Source organism: Herpailurus yagouaroundi, unplaced genomic scaffold, assembly GCF_014898765.1.
Source record: "Herpailurus yagouaroundi ecotype Mexico unplaced genomic scaffold, PumYag 29, whole genome shotgun sequence".
Lineage (NCBI taxonomy): Eukaryota > Metazoa > Chordata > Mammalia > Carnivora > Felidae > Herpailurus > Herpailurus yagouaroundi.
In genome coordinates this window covers 98,338,702-98,364,315 of record NW_024412377.1, presented here as the reverse complement: position 1 = coordinate 98,364,315, position 25,614 = coordinate 98,338,702, and the positions used below count along the sequence as shown (strand labels likewise).

At 38.1% G+C, this 25,614-nt stretch overlaps 1 protein-coding gene across 3 annotated transcripts in view; it reads right to left on the bottom strand.

Moving 5' to 3' along the window:
• WDR41 (WD repeat domain 41) overlaps positions 1-24,813 on the bottom strand; it is a 190,987-nt gene extending 166,174 nt beyond the window's left edge. For all 3 annotated transcript variants that reach the window (XR_005783104.1, XM_040450260.1, XM_040450263.1), the window contains exons 1-2: positions 24,752-24,813; positions 14,400-14,509 (exon numbers count right to left, since the gene is read on the bottom strand). Coding sequence is in view for 2 of the 3 variants with exons in the window: in XM_040450260.1 (XP_040306194.1) it covers positions 14,400-14,509; positions 24,752-24,788 (147 nt within the window). In the remaining variant the exon portion in view is untranslated. The remainder of the gene's footprint in view (positions 1-14,399; positions 14,510-24,751) is intronic.
• Positions 24,814-25,614: the final 801 nt, after the last annotated feature.

Below are 25,614 nucleotides of genomic sequence, written 5' to 3'. Positions count from 1 at the left end.
TTGTTTTTCTTGAAAGATCGCTGTTCATTTTTGAGAAAATGTCTGCCACATACTCAACTCTGAATAGCTACTTTGTCATCTGTTCTCTCAAGTAAAAATAGTATTTCATGAAAAAAGCAGCTAGGTCACCTCACAATGCAATCACCCAAGTGCTTTTCTTTCAAGAACCACTCCATACTTTGATATGCAGGCAAAAGTGCTTTATGCATGGTTCCTATTTCCTCACCCAGATACTAAAAAAAAACTTTTCCAGAGCTAATATTTAATAAAATCGATTTTTTACCGATCAAAATGTTCTTAGCTGTTCATCTAAAATGTTAAGTGAGGGGCGCCTGAATGGCTCAGTCAGTTAAGCATCCAACTTCAGCACAGGTCATGATCTCATGATTCATGAGTTCAAGCCCAGGCTCTTTGCTGACAGCTCAGAGCCTGGAGCCTGCTTCGGGTTCTGTATCTCCCTCTCTCTGCCCCTCCCCTGCTCATGCTCTGTCTTAAAAAGTAAATAAACATTTATATATAAAAAAAAAAACTTTTAAATGTTATTAAGTGAAACTTTTTTTTTTTTTTTTTTACTTTAAGAATACCCAGACAACTAGAACAGTTTGGTGTCATTGCATTGATTCACTCTAAACATGAGCAGTTTTATCCATCATTGTTTTTGTACCATCACACCAAATGTCAACACAGTGAAAAAGGTTAATCACATCTTAGTCTTATAATGAAAATGGTTTTAATCGCCTAAAGCTCTTAAAGGGGACCCCAGATATCTGAAGGCTACCTTTTGAGAATCACTGCTCTAAACAATCTAACATTGCGTGTATGGAGGGAAGGCAGTGGTTGGAATAAGAGAAACAAACTCTTTCTAAAAATAAACCAGAAAAATGAGGAAAAGACATTTTGAACATAAATGAATGTTTAAGTCATTTGGCTTTCTTTATAGCTTGACTGATTTTAGGTAGTTACTTCATTCTTCAATCTTGCTTCTGGCCCTCATATCAGTTCGGTCTCAATGAGCAGTTTTATGAGTCAATACTATACAAACTATGAATGAAATTTCATGGATCTGCCTGACCCAGAAAATGTGTGAGGATTGAAGCTCCTTCAGTAATCTAAATTAAAAGGGAAGCCTCAAAATCACCTCATCTCATAGTATATATTTCGTTGTATACACCAGAACGTAAGCTCCTTGAGATAGGATACTTGTTTTGTTCACTACTTTATCCTCAATTCCTAGAACACTATCTGACTCAAAACAGGTACTCAACAAGTATTTATTAGATGAGTGAGTGCAGCCCATATGGGTCTACACAAGGAAAAACTAAAAATAATACAATTCATCATTTTACAAACACATCCAAATGAGTGTTTCAATCTTCAAAATAATCAGAGAGATTACTGTCATTTTCCAGTGATGCAGCAGCTACTGCTCACAGTTATTTTTTGAATACCAGACAGACAGTGGTGAGAAATGCACTGCAATTTGATACAGAAAGACTTGGCCTAGAATCCTGGTTCTAGAAATTACCACTGATAAAAAACTGGGCAATGACTTAACCTCTCTGAGATAATCTTCTTAACCATAAAGAAGAGAGAAAAATAACTATCTCACAGAGACATTGTAAGAATGAAATTAAATGAAACCACATTTGTTGAAGTATCTACCACAGTGCCTAGCAAACAGGAAATGACAAATGCAGGATAAATGCTAGTGTGTAGCTATTTGGTATTAGACTACCAGACATCCTTCCTCTGATAACTTTATTCCAACTTGCCTCTGCAAAATGCCTGGCCCCAGTTCTCAGTCCATACATTTAGAAGGAGCTTCACACCTAGAATTACGGGCCTCGGCCTAAACAATCAGTGCATCATTTCCCAAGCACAGTCACTTGTGTGAGATGACCATATATTTCTGTCAAAGCCAATGAGACTCAAATTCTTGCTAGGTATCCTGGAAAGAAGAGCCTCTCTCTTTCCCACTGGACTTAAACCTTGAAAGATGCAGACAGGAGTTTCTTTAAACCAGCCGAGAACCACAGGGAAGAATCTGCCTGAGAATGTAATGAGTTCATCCTGAAATTGCAATGTTAGAGCTGAGAGATACAGAAGAACTAGGTTTGTGAACAATGCTTGAGCTCCCATCAAGTAATGCCTAAAGCCAAACTGGTCTCTGGAATTATGTTAGTCAATAAATTCCCTTTTTCCTAAGTAAGTTTGGGTTAAGTTTCCTGGCATGAACAATAGGAAGAGTCCAGTCTGATGTAATTTTCTTCTTTTCCAAAAGGTCCAACTAGATTTGTACAGACCATTATGGTTCAATGCCAAAGCTGCTGATGAGGGCTGAAACAAAATGCCAAAGCCTGTCCTTAGGCTTTGGAATTACTATGATTTTAAGCAAGCCAGAAGTTCAGGTTCTCAAAACATTTGGTTAATATTTAGATCAGGTGTTCCTGAAAAAGAAACTGCACAGTAATTTCAAACCTAGAGTCTCTAGACATTTAGGGATGTGTAAATGCAGTAATGAGCAACCTCAAGCTATTACTACTATTTCTAAAAAGAGTAAAAGCTGTTCCCTTAATGAGGTTAACTAAAACATAAATTTATTGGCTCTTAGTAGGAATTATGTCTACTCTATGCAGTTAACAGTGGTTATCTCTTGCTAATCAGAAGCTCTCATACTGTCAGATACATCACTAGCTAGACAGATAGATAGATATCCTTGACTGATTTTCCAAATGAGAAAATTATTTGTTTAATAAATTCTATATGATAGTGAAAATCTTCCAAAACACAGGGTTCCATAATGTGAGGAGAGGTGAAAGATTAAAAAAGGACTTTGGCACTTGGTAATTTAAAAAAAACAACAACACTAATATAAGGTTATAGCAACATTTTTCTGGATATATCTCCTGAAGCAATGGAAATAAAAGCAAAAATAAACTACTGAGATTACATCAAAATAAAATGTGTCTAAACAGCAAAGGAAAAAAATCAACCAAACCAGAAGACAACGTAATGAATGGGAGAAGATATCTGCAAATGACATATCAGATAAAGGGTTAGCATCCAAAATACATAAAGAATTTACACAATTTAACACCAAAAAACCCACAAATGTATAGAACAGTGTAACAAAATGTTACCATTTGTTTATAAAAGGGAGGAAAATATATAATCTACATTTGTTTATAATGCACTTTAAAAATCTCTAGCATATATGGGAAACTAATGACCACCTGTTAAGAAGGAGAATTTTGATATATGGGGGCAGGGTTGGGTGGGAGGAAGGCTTTTTACTAGATCCTCTTAGATTTTAATTTTTAAGCATTTGGATATATTATGTGTTGAAAAACATTTCAAATCTAGCCTCACCAACTGGATGAGCTAACTTTCACTTCTTGGATGACCCACCAAAGATAGCTACTGACTAGAACCAGCCCTAAGTAAAATGATGGAGACTATCCTTGGGAACCTCATCCTACCAAACTTTCTCTTTCTCCTGTGTTAGCACATACTCTTAACTGTTTCTTACCATTGTCTATCCTCAAAGTCCTCACCACTCATCTTTCTTCCTACCCCACATGCCCCAAAATCCTCACCATAACTCACTTCTCTACCATACTCTCTTTCCAAATTTCCCAAGGCAAAGATTACATGCATTCTTCATTTATTAGTAATGGATAATTGCAGTTGGCTTTTCACCACCTCTCTGGGACTGGGAACATGTTGGGTGGGAGTTTTCCAGCATCAAATCCTTTTCCTACTTGGGAGAACCTATTTTGTATAGTCTTGTGACACGCTTTGTTCTGAGGGGCCAAAGGGGACAATTCCTTCCTTTCTCTACTCTCTGAAAGGTAGAGCTGCTTAGAATGCTAAAGTTTAGAAGAAGAATAACCCAATGTCAAAGTTTGAATTAAGATTGATTTAGGGAGGAATGCAGTAAAGATGGAAGTATCCAGAGATGAAAGCAACTAGCTGGCCAGACTTTTATAGCTGCCTACACTCTGGGGCCCTTTTGGTTCCTGCTCACTTTCCAAGCCTGCTCCTCTGGCTTCCTGTCATTTCTGTGATTCTCCATTATCTTTTTTTTTTTTTTTTTTTTTAGTTTTTTTTTTATGTTTGTTTATTTTTGAGAGAGAGAGAGAGAGAGAGAGAGAGAGAGAGAGAGAGAGAGAGAAAGCAGGGGAGGGGCAGAGAGAGCTGGAAACACAGAGTCCAAAGCAGGTTTGAGCCTCTGAGCTGCCAGCACGGAGCCGGACACAGGGCTCACACCCACGAACCGTGAGATCATGACCTGAGCCCAAGTCGGATGCTCAACTGACAGAGCCACCGAGGTGCCCCATGTGATTCTCCATTATCTTCACAATACATCCTTTTTGCTTAAAACAGCAAGATAGTTCTCTGTTTCTTGTCATTAAAACTTTCACTGATATACTCTGAACAAAAATCTGAGTACCTATTATGGGCAGGGGAGGATACAGAAGTAAAAAATTCAAATATGATCACTTTTCTCAAGGAATCATAATCTAGTTTTAGAGATGTAGAAAACTAAAAAATACGTGTTAAGGAATGGTATGGTCAGAGAACAAAGAAAGAAGTCAATGATTTGGAGAAGCCAGGGAAAGCTAAATGTGGCTCTCCCAGGCGAAATTTACCACTCTTGCCCTCCTAAGCAAAATTCATCACTCTTCACAACTGACTTTTTAAAATTACTATTAAAATTAGCTTGTTACATACCAGGGTCTCCCACAGTCTCCCACAGTCTGAGCTCCCTGAAGACAAAGATTTCAAGAGCCCAACTAGTGCCAGAAAAACTCACTCATCCATTAATTCCACACACAAGGCTAGAAACTGGTCACAGTGGGAGATGAGTTCATTTTCAAAGCATTTGGATAAGGGTAAGAGAGGAGAAAGGGAGCAAAAGGATAAGAAAATGGATTAAAGTTTCCTGTAGAGGAGTAGTAAGAAATAATGTTGGAAATACAGAGGGCAGCCATTATTCAGGGCGCTGAAGACCATGCTAAATATCAGGAAGATTGGCAAACTAAAAATGGCTACAGGAACAAGTAGCAAGTACAAATGAGTAGTACTTGAGAAGTGAGCTAGATAAAACCAACAGAGGGGCACCTGGGTGACTCAGTCCATTGACATCTGACTCTTGATTTTGGCTCAGGTCATGATCTCATGGTCACGACATTGAGCCCCGCATCAGGCCTGTGCTGGGCATGGAGCCTGCTTTAGATTCTCTCTCTCTCTCTCTCTCTCTCTCTCTCTCTCTCTCTCTCTCTCTCTCTATTCCTCCCCTGCTCTCTTGCTCTCTCATTCTCTCTCTCTCTCCAAAAAAAATTTTTTTAATTATAAAAAGAAAGCAATAGAAAGTTATGCAGGATGAGGTGAAACTATGTCATGTCTAAAACCATTCAAATTAAAGAAAAAATACTTTTCTGGTTGCAAAAAATAAGTTCATAGGCCACAGACTTCTACTGGGCTATGAAAAAGGTTTTGATGGAAATGCAAGCTGGTGCAGCCACTCTGGAAAACAGTATGGAGGTTCCTCAAAAAAACTAAAAATAGAACTCCCCTACGACCCAGCAAATGTACTACTAGGCATTTATCCACGGGATATAGGTGTGCTATTTTGAAGGGACACATGCACCCCCATGATTATAACAGCACTATCAACAATAGCCAAAGTATGGAAAGAGCCCAAATGTCCATCGATGGATGAATGGCTTAAGAAGATGTGGTATATATATACAATGAAGTATTACTTGGCAATCAAAAAGAATGAAATCTTGCCATTTGCAACTACGTGGATGGAACTGGAGGGTATTATGCTAAGTGAAATTAGTCAGAGAAAGACAAACATCATATGACTTCACTCATATGAGGACTTTAAGAGACAAAACAGATGAACATAAGGGAAGGGACACAAAAATAATATAAAAACAGGGTGGGGACAAAACAGAAGAGACTCATAAATACGGAGAACAAACTGAGGGTTACTGAGGGGTTGTGGGAGGGAGGATGGGCTAAATGGGTAAGGGGCACTAAGGAATCTACTCCTGAAATCATTGTTACACTATATGCTAATTTGGTTGTAAATTTTAAAAGATAAAAAATAAAATTAAAAAAATAAAAGGTTTTTTCTTAAAAAAAAAAAGGTTTTGAGTAAGACAGAAGGAGGATCAGAAAGTTATATAAGAAGAAAAACCAAGCAGTAGTAGACATGGAGAGAAAACAAAAAAGCACAAAAAGGCAAGCAAGAAAAAATAAGGCTCTGTATTAGGAGTAGGGCAATATTTATCAATGGATGAAACTGTTTTATAAAAAGTTAATAGTGAACTAAATAATGAAAGTGAGGCTGTCACCACTTGACAACCCACTGATTCCAGCATCACTAAAAATGAGAAAACAGGAGTGTGATAAATGCTTCAAAGAAAATTTCCATAGGACTTTATTTATTAGGTAGGAAACAGAAGAAAAGAGGATAATAGGAATTAATGATTATTACCCCCATATAGTCCCTGGTAACTGTAGCAATGGCTATGACAATGACAAATATATGGAAACCAAGAGGTAGAACCAGTTTTCAAGAGGGATATTAGAAACATCTATGGTGCAGTGATAAGGACTTCACATAGGACAGGTGGTCTGCAAGCTCTATCACCATTTAGCCACTTAACACTGAACAAACACAACCTCCTGGCTCCATGTCCTTTTCTTAAAAATGAGATTAAACCAGATGTTCTATATGACTCTTCTAGATCTGACATTCCAAGATAAGTTTGGTTTAAATGTGTTTAAACCACTGAGGTGGGGGGGGGGGGGGACAGATTTTCCCAGTGGATTTTTTTAAGTATATAAATTTCTTTAATAATACACACACAGAACACCTGGCTGATTCAGCAGGTTAAGTGTCCAACTCTTAATCTTGGCTCAGGTCATGATCTCCTGATTCCTGAGATCAAGCCCCATGTCGGGCTCTGCAGTGACAGCACAGTGACTCCCTCGCTCTCTGCCCCTCCCCCACTCACACACATGCACCCTTGTGCTCTCTCAAAATAAATAAATAAAACATAACATTGATTTAAAAAATAATAATATACACACATGTGAGGAAAACACAAAAATAACAATGCTTCGTTTTTAAGTAGCATATAAATGGGTTTTTAAATACTTTTGTTCTTACTAAAGAAAAAAAAACACAAACACAAAAAAAACAAAAAACAAAGAAAAAGGGCACCTGGGTGGCTCAGTCGTGAAGTATGCAACTCTTGTTGTTGGGGTCATGAGTTCAAGCCCCACACTGGGTGTAAAAAATAAACAAGTAAATACACTTTTTGCTGATTTTGTATATATTTTAACTTTTCAAAAAAATGCCTATATCTAGATTCTCCAATTCCACTCCTTCCATTTTCACTTAAATGCACACCCAATTAGGCTTTTGCCCGTAGAAGACTTCAAGAAACTGCTTTTTAAGCAAACTGTGGTAAAATGTACATAACAAATTTACCATCTTAACCATTTTTAACTGTATAAATCAGTGGTATTACATATATTCACATTGTTGTACAATCATCACTACCATCCACACACAGAACTCTTTTTATCTTGTAAAACTAAAACTCAATACCCATTAAACAATAACTCCCATTCTCCCCAAAGCCCTAGCAACTATGCGCCTACTTTCCGTCTCTATGAAATTGACTACTTTAGGCATCTCATATGAGTGAAATCATTATTTGTCCTTGTGCAACTGGCTTATTTCACTTAGCATGATGTCCTCAATGTTCTCCCAAGTTGTAGCATGTATCAGAATTTCCTTCTTTTTTAAAGCCAAATAATATTTCGTTGAATGTATATATAGCATTTTGTTTATTCATTCATCCATCTTTTGGCTACTGCAATTAATGCTACTATAAACATAGGTATACAAATACCTCTTCAAGTCCCTGCTTTCAATTCCATTGGGTATATATTCAGAAGAGGAACTGCTGGGTCATATGGTAATACCATTTTTAATTTTTGAGGAAACACTCTCCATCTTCCATAGCAATTGCAACAATTTACTTTCCCACCAATACCACACAAGGGTTCCAAGTTTTCCACATCCTTGCCAACACTTGCTATTTTCTGTTTTGTTTTGGTTTTTGACCGTAGCCATCCTGATGGGTCTGAGGTGATTTTGATTTGCATTTCCCTAATGATTAGTATTCTTCATGGTTTTAATCAAAAGACACATGAGCAGGATGCCTGGGTGCCTTAGTCAGTTAAGCATCCAACTTCGGCTCACGTCATGATCTTGCAGTTTGTAGGTTCAAGCCCGGTGTTGGGTTCTGGGCTGACAGCTCAGAGCCTGGAGCCTACTTTGGATTCTGTGTCTCCCTCTCTCTCTGCCCCTCCCCTGCTTGTGCGCTTGCGCTCTCTCTCTCTCTCAAAAATAAATAAAAACATTTTTAAAAATTTAAAACATAAAAGAACATATGAGCCAACACAAAGAGCTCCAAGTGGCCAAAGATAGAATATTTAGAGCATCAAAAAATATCTAAATACAACTGAGTAAAATACACCAAATATATAAACCTCAAGTGTAAAATGACACCTTAAAAAAAAAAATCTCTTCCTGGCACGTAGGTGGCTCAGCCAATTAAGCGTCTGACTCTTGATTTTGGCTCAGGTCATGATATTGCGGTTTGGTTCCTGAGACTAAACCCCACATCAGGCTCTGCGCTGACAGCATGGAGCCTGCTTGGGATTCTCTCTCCCTCTTTCTCTGCTCTCGCTGGTGCACACACTCGTGTACATACTCTCTCACTCTCAAACAAATAAACTTCTTTAAAAAGCTCTTCATTAAACACTACTGGAAATAACTAGGACACACATTACTTATTCTGAAGATGTGCAGTTAAAATGGAAAAATTAAACATTTTTCCTGCCTTTCACATACAAAATATATTTTAGGATAATCAAATAGCTCTAGGTGATGAAATAAAGTTATTTACTAAAGAATTCTACCTAATAAACATGGAAGGAATGACAGAATGAGAAAATCATAATTTTGCAAGCCCTAGTGAAGCAAATGCTTCACACAATATTCATAAATGTATGAAACCATTAGCTAAAGTGGTGATAGGAAACTGTACAATGGAGATCGGGCTGTAACAACTTGAACCCCATGGTTGATCACTGCATCACTGAAATGAAGACAAGCAAACACTGTGTGCTTCCTGATATGATCAAATATGAAGCATACAGCACAACCTATGAAATATTCATGCCCAAAAATGTTGGACCTAAATCTGAATAAAAGCCTCTACATTGCACTAATATGATAGCCAGTAGCCACATGTAGCTATTCAAATTTAAAAAGTAAAATTAAAAATTCAGTTTCTCAGTCACAAGTACTCAAAAGCCACATGTAGCCATTAGACAGCACAGGTACAGAACAACAGTGCAGATACACATTTCCATCACTGCACAAGTTTTACTGGACAATGCTGCTCTGGAGCTAAATTCTATTTACAAGAAATATGGAAGGATAAGAGGAGTAAAGGAACAAATAACATGACTCTAGAAAGAAGCAAGCAAACAAATCTAGAATGCAGGGGTTTCTACAGACCAGTTAAGTGAATGGCAGGGGGAGAAAAGAAGGGAGGAGGACACTACTACAGATTTTAAGACTTAAGATATGAAATATTCAGAAAAGGAAAATTTATACAAAAAAGCAGATCAGTGGTTTCTAGGGGCTGGAGGCAGAAGCAAGGATTGACTGTAAATGTGTTTGAAGAAATTTGGGGGGAGTGTTGAAAAGCTTGAATTGGATTATGATAATAAACAAATAAATAAATAAATACAACTGGATTATGATGGGGCACCTGGGTGGCTCAATCAGTTGAGCATCCAACTTCAGCTCAGGTCACGATCTCACAGTTCGTGAGTTTGAGCCCCACATGAGGCTCATGCTGTCTGCGCAAAGCTCACTTCAGATCCTCTGTCCCCCTCTCTGTCCCTCCCCCATTCATGCTCTCTCTCTCAAAAATAAACAAACATTAAAAAAAAAAAAAAAACAGGAGCACCTGGGTCACTCAGTTGACTAAGTGTCCAGCTTCGGCTTAGGTCATGGTCTCACAGTTTGTGAGTTTGAGCCCTGCGTCAGGTTCTGGGCTGACAGCTCAGAGCCTAGAACCTGCTTCAGATTCTATGTCTACCTACCTCTCTGCCCCTCCCCTACTCATGCTCTGCCCCTCTCTCTCAAAAATAAATAAACGTTAAAAAAATTTTAAAACACACCACAAAAAACCGACTATAATGAAAAAAAAACTGGACTATGACCAACTCTTTTAAGTTCACTAAATATTACTGAATTGTTCTTTAAAAGCCAAAAGAGACAAATCTAATGTGCAGAACTTTTTTGAACAAGATTCTAAGTAACTCTAAAAAGATATTTTGAAATAGTCAAAGAAATTTGATTATGGATTAGATTATACCAAAAAAATTAATTGTTGGAGGGTATGAATAGAATATTTATTCATATTTTTAAAGATACATATAGAAATATGTACAATGTCTGAGATTCACTTTAACAGACTCAGAGAAAAAAGATGAAAAAAATAATGAATAAAGCAAATGAAACAGAAATCTTAAAAATTATTAGATATGGCTGCTTTATACATGAGTTCATTGTACTATTTTTTCTATATTTGCATATGTTTGCAATTTTTTATCATTAAAAAAATTAATGGCTACAATAATACCCTCTCATAATCAATCCTACAAACCAAATCTATGATGAAGTTTGTGACTTTCCAATATTACCGGCAACAAAGATACAAGGTGATCATTTTTAAGTAAGTTTCAATTTTAGAATTATTTTAAGTCCCCAAAGAAACACTCAATGATTACATTTAAGTCACCATCTTAAACTTCAAAAAATTTTATAAGCCCACTCTGTCTGGGGGCTTTGGATGAGGTGAAGTGGCAGGAGGAACTAAATACACACATATTTTTCCCCTACTAGCTGAGCTGAATCTCTTTCATGATATACTTGACACTAAGTCATTAAATAAATCCAACAGCATTCTCAGTAACTAGCCTGTGATAAATATGCCTGGCACCAGTGCAATGTATTCAAGCCTTTTCAACAGCTTTTCCTTTGTGCACATCTGCAGGCTTTCTATGCATATCTGCATACAGAATCCACAACCACAATCTGCATTATAATTAATGTAACAGCACATTTGACCAGGTCCACAGGGTTTTGATATATAACCATTTTTGAGATCTGCTGGGAACTGAGAATGCCCTGCGGAAAAAGTATGGCTAATTTCAAATCAGGAACCAGACAAGCTCCAAGTGGTAAGACAGTTGTTTTCCGGAAACAGCTATGACATAACTGTGTGTATGTGTGTGTGTGCACAGACATGCATCTATCTCAAATCACAATGCTCTTCTCTTTTACTCACCACAGCTGTCATATACCCACTCTAAATAGTCAAGGAACAGCCCCAAATGCACATACAGATCAAATTAAAAATCTTATATAAAAAGCATTCTTTGGTTACCATTGACAGAGAAAATCACTGAAATATGGATTCAACTAGGGATATATAGCAAGTACAGAAATAGTAGACCTGAACTATACATCTCACCCATTCTGTACCTTTGGTAATTAAAATCACCTTGCTCAGTTCCCCTTAACCTCATTTTTAAAAAGTTTACTTTGAAATCTAGACTGAAATCCCATGGCTAGGTAAGTTCTTACGTACATGCACTTCTTCAAAGGCCTTTGGGGAGTACTCACTGTCAGCTTATATTGTTCAATTCACTCTGTACTGTAGCACAGAAGTCCCATGGAATTCAGCAAGGAGCAGAGCAATCTGATTCTCTACCACCCTAGCCTAGAATGCTGTAAGTTAGCACTGTCTAATAAAACTTTCTGTAATGACACTCAACACAGTAGCCACTAATCACATGTGGGTTTTGAGCACTTAAAATGTGGCTATTGTGACTGAGGAACTGAACTTTTAATTTTATTTAACTTAAATAGGCACATGTGGCTAGTGGTTACCATATTGCAGGACGTAGCTATAAGTAACTTTCTTGTGTTTTCACACAGGTTTCATTCTCTGTGTCTCTATGTCTCTCTCTTGCTCTCATCTACAAATATACACACTCATACATCAAATCTTGGTATTTAACTGAGTGATGGGGTTATGGAAACAGATTCAAATATATTTTGAATGAATAAACATGTATTTATATTTAATAGTATTTACAACAAACAGGTAACACTAGTATCACAAAAGGTTCTAAGATAATCCTATAGACATTAAAACTACATATATGAAAACATACCCCAATATGGAAAATACACAGAGAAATAATACAAAATATCATCTATTTTTTTGGTCACAAAAAATTAAATAGGCACATGCATGAGGATTAGAAGGTATCATAAACCAAAGAAAAATAATCAGATGGAGGAAGGAATTATAAGTGGGTGGCTCAGTCAGTTAAGCATCCAACTTCAGCCCATGTCATGATCTCATGGTTTATGGGTTCGAGACCTGCCTTGGGTTCTCTGCTCTCAGCACAGAACCTGGATTCTCTGTCTCCCTCTCTCTCTGCCCCTCCCCCACTTGCTCATGCACCCTCTCTCTCTCCCTTTCAAAAAGAAATAAACATTAATAAACAAATAAATAAAATTGAGAAATCTATGACTAAGAGAAAGAGAGAAAGAAAGTTCGTAAATGAGAGCTAATAGGTGTCAATGTTAACATTTAGTCAGTAAAAGACTTGAGGCCATTCCAAGGCTGTTAGCTGAGAGGTCAGAAAGGCTCAACATTACCCTTAAAGACAGACAACAAACTGAGGGTTGATGGAGGGAGGTGGGTGGGGGATTGGCTAATTGGGTGATAGGTACTAAGGAAGACACTTGTTATGATAAGCACTGGGTGCTGTATGCAAGTGATGAATCACTGAATTCTACTCCTAAAACCAATATTGTACTGTATGTTAACTAACTAGAATTTAAATAAAATTTTAAAAAGAAAAAAATTAAATTAAACTAAAAGTAAAACAAACAAACAAACGTTCAACACTGCTTTCTAGGTGAGACCCATTCCTGAGGTTAGCATCAATTACACTTAATTCACCTGGACAGCTTCAGTGACTGGAACAGTGATTCTCAAACTTCAAAATGAGATTCTTAAACCCCATCCCTAGAGACTGAGACATATTGATTTAAAAAAAAAAAAAAAACCTGTTTTATCTGTGTGGGTTAGGAAAAATAAAGACACCCTACCCCATGCAACTTAAAATCTGTCTTCTATTTAATAAAGATGATTAAACATGTTTTTTGATAACTTGGGAAACTCTAGCATCTCTGATCATAGCCTCTTATCTTTTCATAGATTTTAGGAAAGGAAGAAAAATAAGAAAGCTGTCTTTATACATGGGAAGATATGTCAAGTAATAATAAAGGAGGTAGACTTGTTTTGTAGGACATCAAGGCTAAGACAGAGGAGGGATGGCTTCAGTGTAATATAAGAATGTATTAGAAAAGGGGTGCCTGAGTGGCTCAGTTGGTTAAGCTTCTGACTCTTGGTTTCAGCTCAAGGCATGATCTCACAGTTCATGGATTCAAGCCCCACACTGGGCTCTGCACTGAGGAGCCTGCTTGGGATTCTCTCTCTCCTTCTCTCTCTGCCCCTCCCCCTACTTGCACTCTATCTCAAAATAAATAAATAAACTTTAAAATAAAAAAAAAAGAATGTATTCGAAGAAATGAGATTCCTTATCAGGTGGTGAGTTTCCTATATCTTGAAGATGTCTAAGCTGATGCTATATGACCACAAGGTCTGTAAGTTGTGTGAATGATTTGACCAGCAATAATATTAGATTACCAGTGACTTTCCTTCCTACCTTGATACAACCTACCTAGTATCTCATGGAATTTACTACTGTTACCAAAGAAAACTCAAATATCATTTGGAAGTACTTGATGTGACATATATTTGCTTAGTTGTTCATGATGATCAGATAAGAAGTTCACATCAATAGAATTTTTTTTTACTTTTACACTGCAAATTACTTGACTTCGCTTTCACTTCTCCAATACCTAAAGTAAAATATTGTATTTTTACCTTATTACCACCTCAGTATCATTTATTCAACAAATATTTCTTACCATCTAACAAGTGTCAGGTGCCATGCATTCAGGCCAGGAAATAGTTGAACTAATCATCAATACACACACAAGTTAAGAGATAAAGTCCCATGGGTGATTCTCCCAAAACTTAGATTTTGTTGTCTCAACCTATCCCTATGTTCCAGGTCAGACTTTCCTATATTATACCCAGTGAAGCCTCCATTTTCCCTCTCTCCCTCACCCCATTTACCTGAGAGATGCATGGGCAGCATGTCCAGCTGTTACTTCTCCCAAGCCCTGACCCCAGTTCCAGATGTCCCTGAAGCAGCAGAAATTTGGGGCCAGGAGGATGAGGACTGCCTGTCTAGAGGAAACAACAGGATTACCATAGGGAAGGCAGAAGGAAGCTTCAAATCAGGATATTACATAGTAAAAATGGACTCTGGGGATTTCACAGCAGAGGAATAAAAAACATAGGGAAGAAAGAGATGAGGTTTGTATGGGAGCAATGGCTGGAGAGGACTACTTTAAAGCCAGAAATGCCCCAAGTGACTTTGGAGCCCAGGGTGTCACCTAGGAGAAGGCAACAATACAGAAGTTGCCACTTGTGTCCTCAGAAGTTTTGAGGCGATCAATCTCTAAGGAAATCTGTAAAATCTTGGTTACTCTAGAAAAGCTGATGTTTGAAGACAGGAACTGTGGAGGGGAGGAAACTACAACTGATACTTTTATTGTTTTTCTCTTATTGTGAAATATGTCCAATGAACAAAAGAATATATATATGATTTAAAGAATAATAAAACCCACCTATGCTCCACCTTCCACATGAAGAGTATTTTTCTTTACTCCTTTTTCTCCAAATTCTGGAGCATCCATAAATAACTAAAGTGGATTTTATCTGGGGGGCCAGTTTCAGGTGTGGTATCATTTCTTTAAACTGAAGAATGCCCCTGTGCAAATCATTCTATCTCCAACACCATTCTTACCTGCCTCCTAATGCTTAATTGTTAATTGATTAAGATAAAGACATTCTTTCTACACTAAAATCAGAGGGTTTAAAATGGATGAATTAGCATATTTCTTTAAATCTTTTCAAAGTGTAAATAGTACCAACTAATTTTCTATTGTGAATGGGGAAAGGATGTGAAGGGGAAGCTCCCGACTCTAAAAATGTCAGCGGAGAGAGGAAAGCTGAAGGCTCCTAAAATACTTCACATGCTTCACTAGTTTCCCTTGGACTTGAACTATCTGCCTTCATCCATACATAAAAAGAGGCATGAGCAGAGATACTTCCTGGCCTATGTCCATGCACTCACCTGAACAGCCACTAGACTACCAATTCTTTTCATTCTCTCATGTGGTCATAAACACCTGGCATTGCCTTGGCAACTGAATAAATATGGTGACACTGCCACATACTAGCTTCTAAGCAGTTGTCCAGTTGTCTTGCTAACTTTACACAATAACTAGTACCTTGAGTCCAGTCAATCCAACCAAAAGTTACTGAGTGTTTCCTACAGGAGAATAAGTCTGGGTTGTCTATTTTCTTTCTAATATTTCCTTTTCAGTTAAATTCATGGACTAAACATACTTTACTGGATAATACAAAAACCCCATGGCACTAATGACTGTAGCACAGGGATGAGGATTTTTTGCAAAGCCATGCTTTCAATGGAAAGTTAAATTCCTGCATATTCCAAACTTCCTTTCCTACTCTGTAAAATAATTCTAATGCAGTCCCAACCCCTTGCCTGCATCCTATTACAAGGAGGCAAGGGAAGTTGTTGGTGGCAGGAACTCTTCAGCAGAACACTGATGTTATCTGCTTACCTTTTCACCCCCTTAACACAATGCTAACTTAACTCAGAATCTGATCATCTCCTCCCAAATAAAAGAAAATTATCTTCAAAAGAAAGATTAGACAAATACCAGCCTAGGCCTCTGATTAACAGGTATTTTTAAACTGTCTTCCCCACACTGGTCAACCATACAGCTTTAGCATTATTAGATGTGGTCAGCATTGGGAAAGAACTTCAGGTAACCCATGAGGAAATACAAGTTCACAGCTGCTAAGTGACTGGACTGAGATCAGTTAGGCTAACAGCTGATCAAGGATTACAACTATGATTTCCAAACTCTGCTGCATATCTTCATGGTCCGCAACTACAGCAGAATAGGGGCAAGGATTGTTCTTCTAAAACTAAAAGGGAAAAAAACATAGCTTCTTGAGAAGCAGTGATCTCCTAACTCAGGCTATCCAAAGCAACCCCTACCAGAACCTCAAGGTCCTACTTTGGAGTTTGTATGCCTAAAGAGAAATTCTCATCATAACTCTTCAAATCTGAGATGTCAGATGGCATACAATCAGTTCTCAGAGAAGCCACTAGGCTTCAAACGAAAATGAAGCTCTTAAGTCTTCCAACAGGGAAATCTAAGACAGCAGATTTCCTGACAAGCATGTACTCCTCCCTCTATCGTGAGAAACAATCCAGTCACTGGAGTCTCTAAGAGTGGCATATTAACTCTTTCAAGATACCAGGGCATCATTTACTAAATTACCTTTGAGAACACACTACATGGTAGTCCAGTTCTTTGGAAAAGGTAATTAGCCTCCTGCGGGTGACTAGTTTACTCCAAGTGAGCACTGTGCTCACCATAGGATGAGAATGGTCTCTTTTTGTGAGAATGAAAATACTATTTTGCTTGTTATCAGGAGTGATTTATTTTTCATCTTAATAATCATATAAGCTTTGGCGGGGAGGAGCCAAGATGGCAGAAGAGCATGGAAGTTTTGTTTGCATCTCACGTCCATGAAATCTAGCCAGATCAACACTAAACCATCCTACACACCTAGAAAACTGAGCTGAGGATTAACACAACAATCTGCACAACGTGAACCACAACTCAGCAGGTATGGCAGCACAAAGAGGTGAACTGGAAGAGAGAGGCCACAAGGGCAAGGAGCTGTTTTTGCTTGCGGAGAGAGGATGGATGGGGGGAGAGTATGGGAAAAGCACCCCCCCCAAAAAAATCCATGTGGAGAGAAAATGGAAAAGTGGAAACAGCTGCAGGGACTGAACTAAAAAGGGAGAAAGGATAGGGTTTAAATTCCATTAAGACTCTATAAACACGGGGAGCACAGAGTCTGAAACTCTGCAGCTCAGTACCTGGCAGTGCTCTGGTGGGAAGGGCAAATCCCCAGGAGCAGAGTGAGGTCTGGAGAGCCTCGGCCACACAGGGAGAGGTGGTTCCTCTGCAGGAAGGAGATTGTTAAAGGCTGTGCAGCCACCCAGTCCCAGCAGACTCCAGAGAACAACCACATTTGGTGGTGCTGGAACAAGGTTGTTAAGTGTGAAGCCTGGTGCCAGATGCATGTTGTGATTTTCCATAATCCCTGAAATACTGCTGCTACACAATTGTGCAACATTTTTCTGGGGCAGGCTGGCACCCAGCCACAGTCTCTGGGCATCGGCAGCAGCACAGTCCCACGAATGTTCCTGGACATGGCCGGCACCCAGCCATTGCTTGGTGAGACCCTCAGAGGGTCTGAGTGGGTCAAAGCCACAGTCCCTCAGAGTGAGCAGTCGCATCTGAGATAAAACTCAGGAGGGAGATACCACCTGGCAACCTGACAGCTTGGTCACAGACAGTGTAAAAGCGGGGAATGGATGCAAGCTGGAGACAAAGGACGGGTGTGCAGTTGCTGACTGGGGAGAACAGAGTTCCCAAACTAGAGACTGGTAGCTGGGTGACACCATTTTCACTGCTCCCACGCATGCGCATACACACTTAGAAGCGCCACAACAATCGACCCCAGAAAGCTAAGCAGCAGCAACTACTGGAGAATGGAGCCATTACACTAAGTTCTGCCCAACTGGGCCAACTTCCCTCTTCAGGAACACCACAAGTCTCTCTGCCTGCTTAGTTTATGGACTATAAAGTGCTTCACAGTTTGACCTCTACAGAAAAACGGTGTAATTTCAATCGTATTTCAGTCTGTTCGCTGGTCCATCTATTCAATTTTAATTTTTTTCTTTTTCATTTCTTTTCTTTTTCTTAAATACAGAAAGAGAAAAAAATTATTTTTATTTTCAATTTTTATTAAAAATATTTTTCTTTAATGTTTTTCTACTGTATTTTTTACTTTTTTGTAAATTTTTCAAATTCTATTTTCTTCCATCATTTCATTTTATTCTATTTCATTGTATTCGTTTTTTCAAATTCTCAAACCTTTTTTTTTTCCCCTTTTTTCTCTAATCTATCAAGCTCCTTTCAACAACCAGACCAAAACACACCTAGGATCTAGCATCATTTATTTGATTTGTGTGTGTGTGTTGTTTTTAATTTTTAATTTTATTTTTTTTTTACCTTTTTAATTCCCTTTCTTCCTTCAAGATGAGAAAATGAAGGAATTCACCCCAAAAGAAAGAGCAAGAAGAAATGACAACCAGGGACTTAATCAACACATATACAAGCAAGATGTCTGAACCAGAATTTAGAATCACGATAAGAATACTAGCTGGGGTCAAAAATACATTAGAATCCCTTTCTGTGGAGATAAAAGAAGTAAAAACTAGTCAGGATGAAATAAAAAAAAATGCTATAACTGAGCTGCAGTCTTGAATGGATGCCACGGTGGCAAAGATGGATGAGGCAGAGCAGTGAATCAGCAATATAGAGGACAAACTTATGGAGAATAATGAAGCAGAAAAAAAGAGGGAGACTAAGGCAAAAGAGCACAATTTAAGAATTATATCAGTAACTCATTAAAAAGGAACATCAAGGGGCACCTGGGTGGCGCAGTCGGTTAAGCGTCCAACTTCAGCCAGGTCACGATCTCGCGGTCCGTGAGTTCGAGCCCCGCGTCAGGCTCTGGGCTGATGGCTCAGAGCCTGGAACCTGTTTCCGATTCTGTGTCTCCCTCTCTCTCTGCCCCTCCCCCGTTCATGCTCTGTCTCTCTCTGTCCCAAAAATAAATAAACGTTGAAAAAAAATTTGTTTTTAAAAAAAGGAACATCAAAATCATGGGGGGGGGGGTCCCAGAAAATGAAGAGAGAAAAAAAGGTAGATGGGTTATATGAGCAAATCATAGTGTAAAATTTTCCTAACCTGGAGAAAGACACAGACATCAAAATCCAGGAAGCACAGAGGACTCCCATTAGATTCAACAAAAACCGACTATCAACAAGGCATATCATAGTCAAATTCACAAAATACTCAGGCAAGGAGAGAATCATGAAAGCAGCAAGGGAAAAAAAGTCCTTAACTTACAAGGGAAGACAGATCAGGTTTGCAGCAGACCTATCCACAGAAACTTGGCAGGCCAGAAAGGAGTTGCAGGATATAGTCAATGTGCTGAATCAGAAAAGTATGCAGCCAAGAATTCTTTATCCAGCAAGGCTGTCATTCAAAATAGAAGGAGAGATAAAAAGTTTCCCAGACAAACAAAAATTAAAGGAGTTTGTGATCACTAAACCAGCCCTGAAAGAAATTTTAAGGGGGACTCTCTGAGGGGAGAAAAGACGGGGCAGGGGTAGGGGAGACCAAAAGCAACAAAGACCAGAAAGGACCGGAGAACACCACCAGAAACTCCAACTCTACAAGAAATATAATGGCAATAAATTCATATCTTTCAGTACTCACTCTAAACGTCAACTGACTAAATGCTCCAATCAAAAGACACAGGGTAACAGAATGGATAAGAAAACAAGATCCATCTATACGCTACTTACAAGAGACACACTTTAGACCCAAAGACACCTTCAGATTGAAAGTAAGGGGATGGAGAACCATCTATCATGCTAATGGTCGACAAAAAAAAAGCCACAGTAGCCATACTTATATCAAACCATCTAGACTTTAAAATAAAGACTGTAACAAGAGATGAATAAGGGCATTTTATCATAATTAAGGGGTCTATACACCAAGAAGACCTAACAATTACAAACATTTATGCTCCAAATATGAAAGCACCCAAATATATAAATTAATCACAAACATAAAGAAACTCATTGATAATAATACCATAATAGTAGGGAACTTCAACACCCCTTTTACAACAATGGACAGATCATCTAAACAGAAAATCAATGAGGAAACAATGGTTTTGAATGACACACTGGACCAGGTGGACTTAAAAGATATATTCAGAACATTACAACCTAAAGCAGCAGAATATACATTCTTCTCCAGTACACATGGAACATTCTCCAGAATAGACCACATACTGGGACACAAATCAGCCCTCAACAAGTACAAAAAGTTCGAGATCATACCATGCCTATTTTCAGACCACAATGCTATGAAACTTGAAATCAAGCACAAGAAAAATTTTGGAAAGATAACGAATACTTGGTGACTCAAGAACATCCTACTAAAGAATGAATGGGCTAATGAGGAAGTTAAAGAGGAAATTAAGTGGGGCGCCTGGGTGGCGCAGTCGGTTAAGCGTCCGACTTCAGCCAGGTCACGATCTCACGGTCCGTGAGTTCGAGCCCCGCGTCAGGCTCTGGGCTGATGGCTCAGAGCCTGGAGCCTGTTTCCGATTCTGTGTCTCCCTCTCTCTCTGCCCCTCCCCCGTTCATGCTCTGTCTTTGTCTGTCCCAAAAATAAATAAAACGTTGAAAAAAAAAGAGGAAAAAAAAAAAAACTAAATGGAAGCCAACGAAAATGATAACACCACAGCCCAAAACCTCTGGGACGCAGCAAAAGGCAGTCATAAGAAGGAAGTAGATAGCATTCCAGGCCTTCCTAAAGAAACCTAACCTTTCACCTTAAAGAGCTGGAAAAAGAACGGCAAATAAAACCTCAAACCAGCAGAAGACAGAAAATAATAAAGATTAGAGCAGAAATCAATGCTATCGAAACCAAAAAAAAACCCAGTAGAACAGATCAATGAAACCAGAAAAGCTGATTCTTTGAAAGAATTAACAAAATTGATAAACCCCTAGCCAGTCTGGTCCAAAAGAAAAAGGAAAGGACCCAAATAAATAAAATCAAGAATGAAAGAGGAGAGATCGCAACCAACACAGCAGAAATAAAAAACAGTAATAAGAGAATATTATGAGCAATTATATGCCAATAAAATGGGCAATCTGGAAGAAATGGACAAATTCCTAAAAACATATATACTACCAAAACTGAAACAGGAAGAAAGAAATAGAAAATGTGAACAGACCCATAACCAGTAAACAAATCAAATTAGTACTCAAAAATCTCCCAAAAAACAAGAGTCCAGGCCAGATGGCTTTCCAGGGGAATTCTACCAAACATTTAAGGAAGAGTTAAACCTATTCTCTTGAAGCTGTTCCAAAAAATTGAAATGGAAGGAAAACTTCCAAACTCTTTCTATGAAGCCAGCACTACCTTGATTCCAAAACCAGACAGAGACCCCATTAAAAAGGAGAACTATAGACCAATTTCCCTGATGAACATGGATGCAAAAATCCTCAACAAAATATTAGCCAACCAGATCCAACAGTACATTAAAAAAATTATTCACAACCAAGTTGGACTTATACCTGGGATGCAGGGCTGGTTCAATATCCGCAAAACAATTAATGTCATTCATCACATCAATAAAAGAAAAGACAAGAACCACCGATCCTCTCAATAGATGCAGAGAAGGCATTTGACAAAATACAGTACCTGTCTTGATAAAAACCCTCAAGAAAGTAGGGATAAAAGGAGCATACCTCGAGATCATAAAAGCCATATATATATATATATATATATATATATATATATATATATATATATAAAAGACTCAAAGCTAATATCATCTTCAATGCAGAAAAACTGAGAGCTTTCCTCCTAAGGTCAGGAACAGGACAAGGATGTCCACTCTCAGCACTGTTATTCAACAGAGCATTGGAAGTCTTAGCCTCAGCAATCAGACAACACAAAGAAATAAAAGGCATCCAAATTGGCCAGGAGGCGATCAAACTTTCACTCTTCACAGATGAGATGATACTCTATATGGAAAACCCAAAAGATTCCACCAAAAAACTGCTAGAATTGATCCATGAATTCAGCAAAGTGGCAGGATATAAAATCATGCACAGAAATCGGTTGCATTCCTATATACCAACAATGAAGAACAGAAAGAGAAATTAAGGAATCGATCCCATTTACAATTGCACCAAAAACCATAAAATACCTAGGAATAAATCTAACCAAAGAAGTGAAAAAATCTATACACTGAAAACTATAGAAAGCTTATGAAAGAAATGGAAGACGACACACAAAAAAATGGAAAAATATTCCATGCTTCTGGAATATTTGTTCTGGAAGAATAAATATTGTTAAAATGTCAATACTACCCAAAGCAATCTACACATTCAATGCAATCCCTATCAAAATAACACCAGCCTTCTTCACAGAGGTAGAACAAATAATCCTAAAATTTGTATGGAACCAGAAAAGACCCTGAATAGCCAAAGCAATCTTGAAAAAGAAAACCAAAGCAGGAGGCATCACAATCCCGGACTTCAAACTGTATTACAAAGCAGTAATCATCAAGACAGTATGATACTGACACAAAAACAGACACTCAGATCCATGGAACAGAATAGAGAACCCAGAAATGGACCCACAAATGTATGGCCAACTAATCTTTGACAAAGCAGGAAAGAATATCCAATGGAATAAAGACAGTCTCTTCAGCAAGTGGTGCTGGGAAAACTGGACAGTGACATGCAGAAGAATGAACCTGGACCACTGTCTTATACCATACACAAAAATAAACTCAAAAGGGATGAAACACCTAAATGTAGGACAGGAAGCCATCAAAATCACCAAGGAGAAAGCAGGCAAAAACCTCTTTGATCTTGGCTGCAGCAACTTCTTACCACGTCTCCAGAGGTGAGGAAAACAAAAGCAAAAATGAACTATTGGGACCTCATCAAAATAAAAGACTTCTGCACAGTGAAGGAAACAATCAGTAAAACTAAAAGGCAACCCACAGAATGGGAGAAGATATTTGCAAATGACCTATCAGATACAGGGTTAGTATCCAATATCTATAAAGAACTTATCAAACTCAACATCCAAAAAACAAACAATCCAGTGAAGAAATGGGCAAAAGACATGAATAGACACTTCTCCAAAGAAGACATCCAGATGGCCAACAGACACATGAAAAAATGCTCAACATCACTCGTCATCAGGGAAATACAAATCAAAACTACAATGAGATACACCACCTCACACCGGTCAGAATGGCTAACATTAATAACTCAGGCAACAACAGATGTTGGCCAGGATGTGGAGAAAGAGGATCTCTTTTGCATTGTTGGTGGGAACGCAAGCTGGTGCAGCCACTCTGGAAAACAGCATGGAGGTTCCTCAAAAAACTAAAAATAGAACTACCCTACAACACCAGCAATTGCACTACTAGGTATCTTTCCAAGGGATACAGATATGCCATTTCGAAGGGGCACATGCACTCCAATGTTTATAGCAGCACTATCAACAACAGCCAAAGTATGGAAAGAGTCCAAGTGTCTACTGATGGATGAATGGATAAAGAAGATGTGGTGTGTGTACACACACACACACACACACACACACACATAATGGAGTATTACTCGGCAATCAAAAAGAATGAAATTTTTCATTTGCAACTACGTGGATGGAACTAGAGGGTATTATGCTAAGTGAAATTAGTCAGAGAAAGACAAATATCTTATGACTTCACTCATATGAGGACTTTAAGCAAAAATAATATAAAAACAGGGAGGGGGACAAAACATAAAAGACTCTTAAATATGGAGAACAAACAGAGCTTTACTAGAGGGGCGGGGGGGGGGATGGGCTATATGGGTAAAGGGCATTAAGGAATCTATTCCTGAAATCATTGTTGCACTATATGCTAACTTGGATGTAAATTTTAAAAAATATAAATTAAATAAAAATACAAAAAATAAAATAAAAATAATTACATAGGCCTTTTAATATATGGTATTTTAAAAATTGGTAACCACTCCCCTAGGTGATAACAGGCAAATAGCAAGTGCAATAAGCTGGGAGCTTTAACACTTACCTGTCTAACCTAAATTCAACTTAATAAAACATTTATTGAGTACCTACTATTTGCCAGAGTTAATGCTAGCTATTGGGGAATTACACTGCTACAATTTATCCATTTGGGGAATATCTGTGATACTATAACAACACTATATGAGATTATAAATGGCTACTAATGTGGGTATGGCAGATGGTCCACCATCACTTGTCCTGGTCATTAGAGACCTAAATCTGATCAATGACTCCAAATTTAAGAGGGTAATAGAGAACTTGGTAATGATAGAGATAAATATTCCACACCTACTTTACTGATCTGAAAATAAGGCCCACAAGGAAAGGACAAAAAAATTCCAGTAAAGTGGAGAAGAGAATCCTCCAGGGTGACAGTGCTATCCTATGAGGCCCAGTTCCTTCAGGAAGCCTTGCTCAGGAATTCTAGCCCCAATGATCTCTTGCTTCTTTGAATTCCCAGTGCATTTATTATACAGATAAGAGAATTTAACACTTGATCAAACCATTAAAAACAGCTTGTGTACAACACTTTTTGCACTGTATGTTAACTAAAATTTGTCTCACCATCTAGATATAAGTTCTTCAAGAGCTTGGGCATCATCTATTTCTCTGGCACCCCCATCTCCACAGCCTTGCCAATAAGCAAAAAAAAAGTAGTTATTGACTTATAAACTATGAAAAACATGTTAAATAAGGGAACTAAGGGTATTTATGACAGAGAAAATAAGACTGCAGAGGTATTTTCTACTCACTGAATATCCATGTGCTCCCCTATATTGGCCAGCTCTCTTGCAATTAGAAGAAGCTACATAACTAGTTCTTACTTACTGGAATATTAGCAGGAGTTTCCAGGCCAAGCCATTAGAGCCAATTCACAGCCTTCCAGTTCTCTCCTTTCCTTCCCAGAAGACCATGGAAACCCCATAATGAAGTGGCCAAACCACAAAATGGAAAAAAAAAGCTTGCTATCACTGAGTCTCCACATGAAGGGGAGCTGTCCTGGGGAATCACTTCACTTATAGTGATTAATAAAAGACTAAAAATAAAAATCATTTCAGTACTAAGATATGTGATGGAAAGTCTTAACAAGGCAAGACTACAGAAGGAAGAACAAGAAGCAGACTAGTCTCAATGAAATGAAGGACTTCCAGGTGCTTGGGCCAATATTAGAGATCTGTCTTGTGATGAGTCAGAATCTGCAAGTCCACTTGCCGTGAAATGAAAACGGGACAACTATGGTCAGGGAATTTGAATGCGGTGACTTCAAATATCCCTTTAAGTGCTAAGATTTTATGATTCTATGGTTGACAGTGAAGGACAGAAAAATGAGAAACAGCTTATCCTGAGTTATGAATATTTAATATTATATATTAAGTAAAATAAAAAGATCCTCTTATAAAATCTTGCATGGAAAGACAAGAAACCTA